The 12,167-nt window shown below is 41.5% G+C and overlaps 1 protein-coding gene across 3 annotated transcripts in view; it reads right to left on the minus strand.

Moving 5' to 3' along the window:
- LOC122544304 (P2R1A-PPP2R2A-interacting phosphatase regulator 1-like) overlaps positions 1 to 12,167 on the minus strand; it is a 60,106-nt gene that overhangs the window by 19,879 nt on the left and 28,060 nt on the right. For all 3 annotated transcript variants that reach the window (XM_087982964.1, XM_087982961.1, XM_043683445.2), the window contains exons 2-3: positions 11,256 to 11,337; positions 7,121 to 7,177 (exon numbers count right to left, since the gene is read on the minus strand). In XM_087982964.1, coding sequence (XP_087839090.1) covers positions 7,121 to 7,177; positions 11,256 to 11,337 — 139 coding nt within the window. The remainder of the gene's footprint in view (positions 1 to 7,120; positions 7,178 to 11,255; positions 11,338 to 12,167) is intronic.

Raw genomic sequence — 12,167 nt, forward strand, 5'->3', positions numbered from 1 at the left:
CTTATGGTTCCACCCCTAACCCCATAGAACTAAAATACAGGCATCCACTCAGGCATGTGTGAAGTTGCCCAGGTATATGCTGTACACAAAATGCAGGAGAAATCCAGCCCCATCAGTCTACTCTCAACTACCAGTAAACTGATGGAAGGAGTGATCAACAGCACTTTCAAACAGCACTTGCAAAGACAATAATCTGTTCAATTCGTATTCTGCCAAAACCACTCAGCTACTAACCTCATTATGGCCTTGGACCAAACATGGACAAAAGAGCCGTACTCCAGAGGCAAGGTAAAAGTGACTGCCCTTAATAACAAGTTTACAACTGACTAAGTGTGACATCAAGGAACACTTGCAAAACTAGAGTCAATGGGAATCAGGAGAAAAATTCCACACTGGCTGCAATCATACCTGGCACAAAAGAAGATGGTCATCATCGTTGGAGGTCAATCATTTCAGTTTCACTACATCTCTACAGAAGTTCTTCATTGGTAGATATTTGCTAATCAACCTGCTCAGTGAAGTAAGGACATGAATTTAAGACTCCTGGCCCTGAGGTGGGGACACTACCATCACACCACAAGCACTCTCAAAGTTCCTCAGGATAATGCCCTTGCCTTAACTATCTTCAGCTGCTTCACCAAATACCTTCTCTGCATCCTCAGGCCTGAAATGGGATGATCATTGATGATTGCACAGTGTTCAGATACTGAAGCAGTAAATGCCCAAATGTGACAGGACCTGCGTCGATAAGTGGCAATCAATGGCTATTTCCAACAAGACAGAATCTAACCAATGTCCCTTGAAATTCTTTAATGTCACTAAGTCCCACACATAATCAATATCCTGTGTTTTGGGTGGGGGGGAATCACCATTGACCAGAAACTGAATTAGATAGCCACATAAATACTGTGGTTACAACAGCAGGTCAGAGACTAGGAGTCCTACGACAAGTTACTCATTTCCTGACTCCACAATGCATGCCGGCCAACTGCAAGGCACAAATCAGGAGTATGAGGGAATACTCCTCACTTGCCTGGATGATGCAGCTCCAACAATACTCAAGAAGCTCGACACCATCCGGGACAAAGCAGACTGCTTGACTGGCACCACATTCACACAGTAGCAGCAGTGCATATCATTTACAAGATGAACTGCAGAAACTTATCAAAGCTCATTAAACAGCACCTTCCAAACCAATGGCTAATACCACCTGGAGGAAATGGACAGCAGGTATATACCACCAACACATCCAAGTTCTTCTCCAAGCCATTCATCATCCTAATTCAGAAGTATATGGCCGTTCCTTCACAAAATCCTGGAACTCTCACCTTTACAGCTGGGTGGGTGTTTCTACACACACTGCTAACTGCAGCTGTTCAAAAACCCTGCACACCAACACCATCTCAAGACTAATTACAGATGGGCAATAAGCGCTGGCCCAAACTGGCTATGTCAGTTGTCAAGACATTTTCTGGAGAAGCAAAAATTCATCCTTCAGAGAATCAGGAAAATTAAGCAAGGCTTGGCTAATTTCATTGGCAGAAAAGGAATTAGAATTAAAAGTAGGGCTAAGACAGGAGAACAAATGCAATGTTTAAACAGCATTTCAAAGCGGAAGAAAGAGAAAGCATTCCACTTGGTAGTTTAACTTAATTAGCTGGAATTAATTACAGATGAGGCAGCTTTAAGTAGGAAATAAATAAGCAAATATGAAACCTGAATAGGAAATTGAATTGAAAGAAAACTTTGATCATTTAAGAAGCTGGAACTAAAATTATAAAGAGAAAGAGAACAAGAGACAGAACAGCAAGGGAGCAAGAACGTGCACATTGGTTTAAAAGCTGGAAGTAAAAGCAAAATAATCTCCATGAGTCCTCTGCACCTTCTGATGAGGTAGAGGAGAAGGCCAAAAGAAAACTAGAGACTGTTCATGAAGGCTGGCAGAGACAGTTTATTAAGTTATTATTGTTAATTTTCTGAGGAGGTTTCTACAGATTATGAGATGGCAAAAAAGGCTTTTCTTGATGCATATGAGTTGGTCCCTGAGGCTTGCAGACAGAAATACTGGAACCACCAGAAGCAGCTTGGAGTTAATTGTAAGAACCCACTAACAAATGCTAAGAACCTACACAGAAAACCAGACATTTTCAACACAATCAGACACACAGCCAAGATGGCTGATGAACAAAGAAACAAAGCAAATTTCCAGCCCAGGAACTGGCCCTTCGACTCTCCAAGCCTGAGCCGATCCAAATGTACTGTCTAAACCTGTCGATCAATTCCTAACCATCTGTATCGCTCTACTCCCCATCTACTCATGCATTTATCCAGACGCATCTTAAATGAATCTACCGTGCCTGCCTTTACCACCTCTGCTGGCAACGCGTTACAAACGCCCACCACTCTGTGTGAAGTACTTGCCGCGTGTATCCCCCCCCTTAAACTTTCCACCTCTCACCTTGAAAGCGTGACCTGTCGTTATTGAATCCTTCACCCTGAGAAAAAACTTGTCTCTATCCACCCTGTCAGTACCCTTCATGATTTTATAAACCTCAATCAGGTCCCCCCTCAATCTCCTTTTTTCTAATGAAAATAAACCAAACCTACTCAACTTTCTTCATTGCTAGCATCATCCATACCAGGCAACATCCTCGTAAACCTTCCCTGCACCCCCTCCAATGCGTCCACATCCTTTTGGTAATGAGGTGAACAGAACTGTACACAGTATTCTAAATGCAGCCGAACGAATGTCTTGTACAATGTTAACATGACTTGCCAGCTCTTGTACTCAATACCCCGTCCAATGAAGGCAAGCATACCATATGCCTTCTTGACCACTCTATCCACCTGTGCAGCAACCTTCAGGGTACAGTGGACCTGCACTCCCAGATCTCTCTGCCCAGCAACTTTTCACAAGGCTCTTCCGTTCATTGTATAATTCGCTCTAGAATTAGTCTTGCCTAAATGCATCACCTTTTCCGCCCAACTCTCCAGTCTATCTATATCCTCTTGTGTTCTCTGACAGTCCCTTATGCTTTCTGCTACTCCACCAATCTTCGTGTCATCTGCAAACTTGCTCATCATATCAACAATGCTCTCTTCCAGATCATTTATGTATATTAAAAACAACAGTGGCCCCAACACTGACCCCTGTGGAACATCACTGGTCACTTTCTCCATTTCGAGAAACTCTCTTCAACTACTACTCTGAGTCCTGCTGTTCAACCAGTTCCTTATCCACCGAGCTAAACACCCTGCACACCATATTACTTCACTTTCTCTATTAGTCTACCATGGGGAACCTTATCAAACACCTTACTGAAGTGCATATATATGACATCAACAGCCCTTCCTTCATCTATCAACTTGGTCACTTCCTCGAAGAACTCTATTAAGTTGGTACAAGATTGTCAACAAGTCCAAACCCATTTTTCATGACCCTCACAAACCCAAGACGGAAAGAAGGTGTGAGATGAAAGGAAGGTACGGGATGAAAGGAAGGCACCTTCAATTCCCAAAACAACGGAAAACATCCTAGGATCTCACCCTCAAGCCAAACACAAAGGTGGTAAGTAGAACTGATGTCCAAAAGCCTATGTGTCTCCGTTGCCACAAGACAGGACACTTTTGTGCAAATTGTTGGTAGTTTCAAGGTAAACTCATGAAACTTACTGGAGTACACAGATCAGTGCAAAGAAATGTGACAAAGTTGTAGTTATGACTGTAGCTGTAAGACAAGATGTAAATACTGTTGTAGGGTGTAAGGGAGGCAAACAAGAGAAGGGAGAGTTACAGGGAATTCTTGTCAAAAAAAGGTAACTCCTTATTTCTCAAACGAGGCCAAGTACAAATACAGAAAAACTTGTATTTCTATTTAGGGATACAAAAGACACCTAAATTCTTTTGCTAGGGAATTGCATAACATTTCCACTAGAAAGTACTCTGAATGCCCAGTGTTTAGTGACCGGTACTAGTGGGCAGTATACATACATACCTTTGCATTGGGTGCACCTGGAGTGTGACCAATGGAGTGTGACCAATGCCTGGAAGGGTACCGTAGGGTTTGTCCATTGTTTGTCCGTAGTTTGTCAGGAGATGTTAAAAGCATGGGTAAATCACCTTAGACTTATAGGACAAAGAACAGTGCCACTAAGAGCAGCAAATGTAAAAGCATTCAGTGAATTCCTTACATCCAAGACTGAACAAGAAATCATGGTTTTTTTGAGAATGTGTGGTTGCTATTGCAGGTTTGACCAAATTTCAGCACTGTAGTTGCTCCACTGATTACGTGCTGATTGAGAAGTCAGGGAGTGCCATGTGTCTTCTGAGAAGTCTAAAGCAATTTTGGTTAATGAACCCAGTGTTGGTTCATTTTTTTTCGACCAAAACCTTCAAGATAGCAATTGATGCTAGTGAACTAGGATAGATGGAGCCCTGCTACAAGAAGATGGGGTAGGTATACGAAACCAGCAGGATATGGATTCTAAAATGTTACCGTAACAGCAACAGGTATACTGTACACTGGAAAAGAAACTCTTGGGGTGCTACTGAGTCTTAAATACTTTGAAGTAGATGTCCATCACAGCCACAGGGAGACACAAACATATACTGATTATAAGCCTTTGTGGGAAAAATTTAAAAACCACAATGTTAAATTACTTCAATGGAGTTTCATATTACAGCCCTAACACTGTCCACACTGAGGAGGAAAACAATGGACATTCAGATGTTTTGTGGAGAATTTAACGTGCTTTAAATTATCCGAATAGCAACATGGGACCAAAGAGTGAATGAGGATGAGAGGGTAAGTGTGTCTTCATTTTACTTTTTAAAGCTACATTTTGTTTTCCTTTATACTTGGCAATGAAAAACATTTAAAATGATGTTTCACTTTTCCAAGGCACTTCTGTTCTTAACATCTTTTGAAGACTTGCGCCTGAAGTTTTGTGAAAGGTTTTTCCAATGAAGTTCTGAAGAAATACCTGGATGGGTTTGTTTTTTTAAATAGTGGCGGTCACTGTGGGATATTTCCTTTTAAAAGATGCTGGAAGTGACATGACTTTGCCACTTACTTAGGCTTACTAGAAGTCAAATGCCTCTAATTATTGATGTCAGGCGTTATACATATTTTACTATTGTTTGGAGCTCAGTTGGAACATAACCAGTGAGGAGAGAAATACCCAGCTCAATCTATGCACCTTCCTGAAAATTCCATTTCTCAAATTTTTAGATTCCAAAAAAAGTGAAATAGATATTCTTCCCAAGCAGCTTCTAGAAGGTCTCCCTCAAAACCCTCCAAACAAACTGCATCTAGAAGAGATCCAAGGGACAACTACATGTCTTCGTGCCACTCATCTGTGCCTTGTGACGTGTCATAAGGATACCAGACTGACAGCCATTTGGAACATTTATATTTGTAATGTTGAACTCTCTCAGAATGTACAAGTAATTGGCCAAAGTGTTTTTATTCCAAACTTAATCTCTGCTGATAATACTTACCTTTTTCACTGGTATGTGTGTCAAGTTATTTAGAATGATAATGTTTATACTTCAAATTTTTTTCAAACTATATTAACCATATTTGTAGCCAAGTCAGCCTTGTTTTCATAATTATCAAAAAATTAATAATTTTATTGTTTATTGAAGAAACCTAATTGATGGGTCTTTTCATTCTGAACCTCATGTAGATACATTATATAACTGGCCATATCAATAACTACAAAACATTCGAATATATATGTTTGGACTAAATATCGGACAGAAACAATGCACTTCTTCAATCTTGATCGTAACATAATACACATACAGGATAACACTGAGCCACAAATGTACAATTGGAAGTGGGTAATTATGATTGAAAAGGATAAAAGGAATAGTGCCAAGTTTCTTGCGCATAATGCAAAGCTCAGCCATAGCACATATTGGGAAGGTGATGGCCTAGTTGCATTATCACTGGATGGTTAATCCAGAGACTAGATTGGAGTGGTGCTGGAAAAGCACAGCAGGTCAGGCAGCATCCGAGGAGCAGGAAAATCGTTTCGGGCAAAAGCCCTTCATCAGGTTAATCCAGAGACCCAGGTAATATTCTGGGGACCCAGATTCAAGTCCTATCATAGCAGATGATGGAATCTGAATTCAACAAAAACCTGGAATTAAGAGTCTAATGATGATCATTGTTGATTGTTGGAAAAGTTGGTTCACTAATGTCCTGCAGGGAAGGAAACTGAATGTGACTCCAGACTGACAGTAATGTTACTGACTTTAACTGTCCTGACACCCTAATTCCATGAATGAATAAAAAATAATATCTACATTATCTACACACGGGAATTCGGGATGGGCAATAAATGCCTGCTTAAACCACAAAACCCATATCCCATTTTTAGTCTTAAAAAGTAGCAGAAAACTAAAAAAAATTTTGGAGCGGCACAGTGGTTAGCACTGCTTCCTCACAGCGCCAGAGACCCGGGTTCAATTCCCGCCTCAGGCAACTGACTGTGTGGAGTTTGCACATTCTCCCCGTGTGTGCATGGATTTCCTTCGGGTGCTCCGGTTTCCTCACACAGTCCAAAAATGTGCAGGTCAGGTGAATTGGCCATGCTAAATTGCCCGTAGCGTTAGGTAAGGGGTAAATGTAAGGTAATGGGTCTGGGTGGGTTGCGCTCCGGCGGGTCAGTGTGGACTTATTGGGCCGAAGGGCCTGTTTCCACACTGTGTAATCTAATCTAATCTAATCTTTAAAACACGTGTGATTTGCTGCTGGCTACATTCAACCAATTACACACACATGCTAATCATTTCAAGCCAGAGAGAACAATTAAGGACTTTTCTGATCTTGACAATGTACATAAAATTTATGAAACACAGATTTTCCATTCTTATAACATAACAGTTCACCAATTATTAAAAACAACGCTAAAATAATTCTAATAGGTGAGGTAAAATAAGTTCATGTCCATTGATAACTGTACACACACTGTGTACACTGTGTCACGCATCTGTTGGCAATGGCACTGCCAAATTGTAAAACAACTGACCCGAAGACACCTAGCCTGCAAAGCAAATACCTTGACTTTAACAGGATTAGCCTTTAGGTAAGACATGTAAAGATAACCCTTACCTGCCGAATCTGGTCAATCCTGCTGCTGAAAGTTCGGAATGGTGACAGCGGGAACGACTGGAGATAGAGGGAGGGGGAGAAAACCAAAAGTCCGTCATTCAAAGTGCACATTGTATTACTAATTGGAAATTGACCTGAATAGTTAGAATTTACATAACAAGCTAAACTGTGGAATCTCTGTTCTGCAATGCAATTGTGAAGTGAAGTATGATTTGAACAGAAAACAGCCACAAGTGAACAGAGCAAAACAAATCAGGTGAGTTCTTTTCCTAGCTTCCTATGTATGTGATGTCTATGAACACATACCTATTCATAGTCATACAGCATGGAAACAGACCCTTCAGTCCAGCCAGTCTATGCTGATCATAATTCCAATCTAAAGTAGCCTCACCTGCCTGTGCATATCCCTTCAAACATTTCTTATTCATGAACTTATCTAAATGTCTTTTAAACATTGTAACTGTACCCACATCCAACACTTCATTCCACATACAAATGACAATATAAAAATAATTTCCCCTCATGTCTTTTTTAAAATCTATCGCCTCTCACCTTAAAAATATGCCAGAGTCTTGAAATCCCCCACCCTACAGGAAAATAAAAAGAGACCAGCCATTCACCTTATCTATATCCTTCATTATTTTATAGACCTCTATATGGATGTTATGTTATGTTATGTTGCTTTTCCTGGTTTGGTTTTCCAGGCACTGTGGGACAAATCCTTCTTTTGCCTGTATTTTACAAGTATCCCAGCCAAATAAGGCCGTACATGCTAACTTTCATCAGTAACGTGAGTAACTTGGAAGTTATGTTCCCAGCAAGGTGTGGGTGATTGTTAACAGCCATTCCCTGTATTTAAACCTTTCTGTTCAGGGGGTACAGTTTAATGCTTCTGTAACAGATTTGACGGCTCTTTACCTGAAATATCAGATGGAGGGTATACCTCAGCACTGACAACTCATTTGGATACAATGCATTTAATGTCCCAAGTGATAACAGTGCGGTACATAAAATCTGACACGTATGGATAGTGAGCAAAAGTCTGGGTAAAGAGGTAAATTTTGAGAATGACTTAAGTGTGGGGGGGGATAATGAGCTGAATGAGTGTGGTCAAGCTCCCACCCACAGAACCAGGGATTTTTAGTTTTCAGCAGCAGTCGCTGCTGGGGGTCTTGAAGATGTGGAAGCTATTTTTTCCCTCAATCAATTACAAAAGCTGTGACTCTGGCTGCTGGAGTTGCATGTGAGAGAATCTGTTTTCTGAATCTGCCTTTTGCCAAGGGTGCATTTATGGGATGTTACTATATTGGAACTGCTTTTAAAGTTATTAAAAACTTGTTGAAATTTTTTATGAAAACAACTATATATAAAAAGAAAAACAAATGGATAGAGGTAGTACAACAGTGTCATATCACAATACTATTAATATAAACTACCTACTATTCTACCAGAATAAACATATCTACTTAACTTATACTAAACTACAATCAAATTAAATAAAAGTTAAATTAAGTTGAATTCAAGTTAAATTAAATTAAATTACATTACTTTATTCTATTTCATTTACCGCACCTCCGTTGAAGCCCCAATCATTGTACCCATATTTTCCCAGCTTCCCCATCCCAGGGCCCCACGGGCTGCCCTATCCGACTCCCATGGCTATATCATGACCCTGATTAATAATAGATAAGTCTGTATCTATATAATTTAGAAAAGGCAACCATGTCTTACAAAACTGCTCCGTTTTGTGCTGCAACATACTTCTAAGGTAGTCTTGTGGGAGATGCTCCATCACCAGCCTGCACCATCCCACAAGACCTAAGTCCAAATCATTAAAATGTTCTTCCTCGCACAGTGCATAACTTCTTCCCATTTTCCCCCCCAAGAGAGGGCAAAGTTTGGCAACCCCATGTAGAAGAAATACTGGATTCACCTTGACTTCAATTCCTAGGATTCCCTTCAGCTCCCTTACAAAGGCACTCCAGTATCTGTGAATCTTGTATCTGGAGTATTAAGTGCAATCTGGTCTCCTGCCTAAGGAAGGACATAGTTGCCACAGAGGGAATGCAGCAGATGTTCCCCAGGCCGATTTCTGGAATGATGGGACTATCCTATGAGGAGACTGGGCCTATATTCTCAGGAGTTTAGAAGAATGAAAGGCAATCTCACAGAAACTTACAGGTTACCTAAAAGGGATAGACAGGACATTTCGTCTGGCTGTGGGAGCACAGAGTAAAATACAAGTCACTTGAAACGGAGGTTAGGGAAACATTTACAGTCAGAGGGCTGTGGAAAATCAGTCATTGAGAATATTCAAGACAGAGGCTGATAGATTTCTAGATTCTAATAACATCAAGGGATACGGGGATAGCACAGGAATTTGATGTTGAGGTAGATGACCAGCCATGACCCAGAGCGGCAGAACAGACTCATGGGGCTGAATGGTCTAGTGCAGCGCCAGCACTCAAGCCTGCTCAGCTGTTTAGGGATATCAGCGACCTAATTCCATAACCATGATTTTGTCTTTTTTACTTCAATTTGGCTAATAAAACACTCAGAAGAACTGACCCCGCTGCCCTGGACGCAACTTCCAAAAGGGGAACATTTTGCAGTGGTACAGGAAAAGGCAGAAGAATGTCATACTCCTGTTGAAAGTTGGCTATTACCTAAGGAGCTGAACATCCTCACCCCTGCTACGAGCATTAATGGTATGAAGTAGGGCATGGCTCACTGACATCCACGTCTTTATATACAAGGGTACTCGACTGGAATGATGCCAGGTCTGACAGTTTCTGAAACAGATGGAGTGGGGAGAAGAAGGGAAGAGCAGCACCAGCTCCAATAATCCTTGTAGATCCCTTGGTACCAGACACAAGGAAAGCATGGTCTGACTGGGATTAGCACACGGATGGGACAGAACAAAAAGAAAGATTTACATTTCCGTCATGTCTCTTATGACCTTGTGACCTCATGTGCCAAAGCACTTTACAACCAAAATGGTACAATTTCCTACGAAGCATAGTCATTGCTGCAGAGTACGAAAAGATAGCAAATGCTTGTTGGAGTTTAAACAAAGTTCTAAAATATCTGAGGACAAAAAGAGGTATGGCAAAGTGCCAACAAGTAATCAGCTCAGTTTACAGAACAGAAGTTTCAGAATATTACATCAGTTTAACTCAGTTGGTTAACATGCTGCTCTACAGCTCAAAGGACAGAAAAATTCCTAGAACCCAGTATTAAAGCCTCTCTGTGGCCTTGCCTCTGTATCCTCTTACAGAACAATGGGCAGCACAGTGGTTAGCACTGCTGCCTCACAGAGCCAGAGACCTGGGTTCAATTCCCGCCTTAGGCAACTGTCTGTGTGGAGTTTGCACATTCTCCCCGTGTCTGCGTGGGTTTCCTCCGGGTGCTCCGGTTTCCTCCCACAGTCCTAAAATGTGCAGGTCAGGTGAATTGGCCATGCTAAATTGCCCGTAGTGTTAGGTGAAGGGGTAAATGTAGGGGAATGGGTCTGGGTGGGTTGCTCTTCGGAGGGTCGGTGTGAACCTGTTGGGCCAAAGGGCCTGTTTCCACACTGTTAAGTAATCTAATCTAGTAAGTAATCTGGTCTGTGAACTACACCTCAAACAGATTCCTCCATACCAAGCCTACTGTGTTTCTCCCACTCTCTTCACCTCATGCTGTCTTCAGTGGCTGAAGATCTAAATTCTGTCATTTATTGAGGAAAACATGCATTGAAACTGAATTTGACTAAACCTTCAGTCAGGTCCTCACATCTTCTTTTGCTCACAGCCAAATTTGTCTGTTAATTTTGCGAAACATCGTGGCATTGCCTTGCCTTTCTGGTACTACATAAATGTAGGTCGGGTCCTGTTGCTGGGTGAATCTCAAGTGGCACACTGTTAAGTTTATTGCTAATGGAACAGAAGCAGAATTATTCGGGAAAGTTAAGCCAAAGGAAGATTCCCTGGTTACTCTTTGAGTAGCTCATGGAGAAAAAAACCACAATGAGGTACACTCTGATTTGTCTGGAAGGGTAATTCCTAACTCCAAAATAACTTGGTAACTGTAATGATACACAGCTTGTGGCCTCTGCGAAGGAATGAGCAAACGGAGGTGGCCTCGCTTTACTCACCGAGCTTGGACAGCTGAGGTTTACTGAGGCACTGCTCCTCCGACAACGGAGCGACGTTGGCTGAAACACTGGAGAGGAGTCGCTACAAAACAAATTGAGACAGAGATTAGCCAGTGCCTCCACCAAGAACTCAAACACAGGGTCTTACTGTTTTCAGCATCAATGTACAGTTTGCCTGTTTTGGACCAGCCCGCTGCATTTCTTTTTCCACAAATATCAAGATGCATCACATACACGGCAACTGGATAGGTGCTTAAGCTAGGACAAATGTTCGGCACAACACTGTGGGCCGAAGGGCCTGTTCTGTGCTGTATTGTTTATGTTCTATAGACAGGAGGTGCAGGCAAAGAAACAAAGTGGGGAATACAATGCACAGTAAATGCTTCCCAGTTACCTGACTTTAACTAACATGTGCAATTGATATGGTGTGCCTATTATATTAAAAGCTTATACTGTTCAAATCTCAGGTATGTATTTCACAGCATGGAGGGATTGTTTCCAACAACGCTAATAGCAACAAAATCCAAACTCGAGTGTGCCAAATGTTTGCTCTCTTCCAGTAAAATCAGATGATGTGTATCTTTGGAAAATTCCTGAATGTTGTCACTATTGTCAATAATATTGATCATCAATTTCAAGTTACGATCCTCATGCATTTCATTTCGTAATCTAAGAATGCGTGACCTGTTGTATAATCTCACAACCAGGGGCCATGTTTGGACCACCCAAACTCGGAGACACGCCGAGTCACAAAGTCAAGGTTCGACATGCAAGGTCATGTGCTTCAGCTTCCACAACGCATACCATTTGTTGTATGTAACCCCTGGAGTAGGACCGCTCAGTCAATACATGTTCCTGCCAGTTACTGACACTAACTCATAGTGTTTGGTTCATACTAAAGTGCAACACTAG

The sequence above is a fragment of the Chiloscyllium plagiosum genome, unplaced genomic scaffold (genome assembly GCF_037043375.1).
Source record: "Chiloscyllium plagiosum isolate Xiang-an unplaced genomic scaffold, Cpla_swu_hap1 HiC_scaffold_44, whole genome shotgun sequence".
NCBI classification, from domain to species: domain Eukaryota; kingdom Metazoa; phylum Chordata; class Chondrichthyes; order Orectolobiformes; family Hemiscylliidae; genus Chiloscyllium; species Chiloscyllium plagiosum.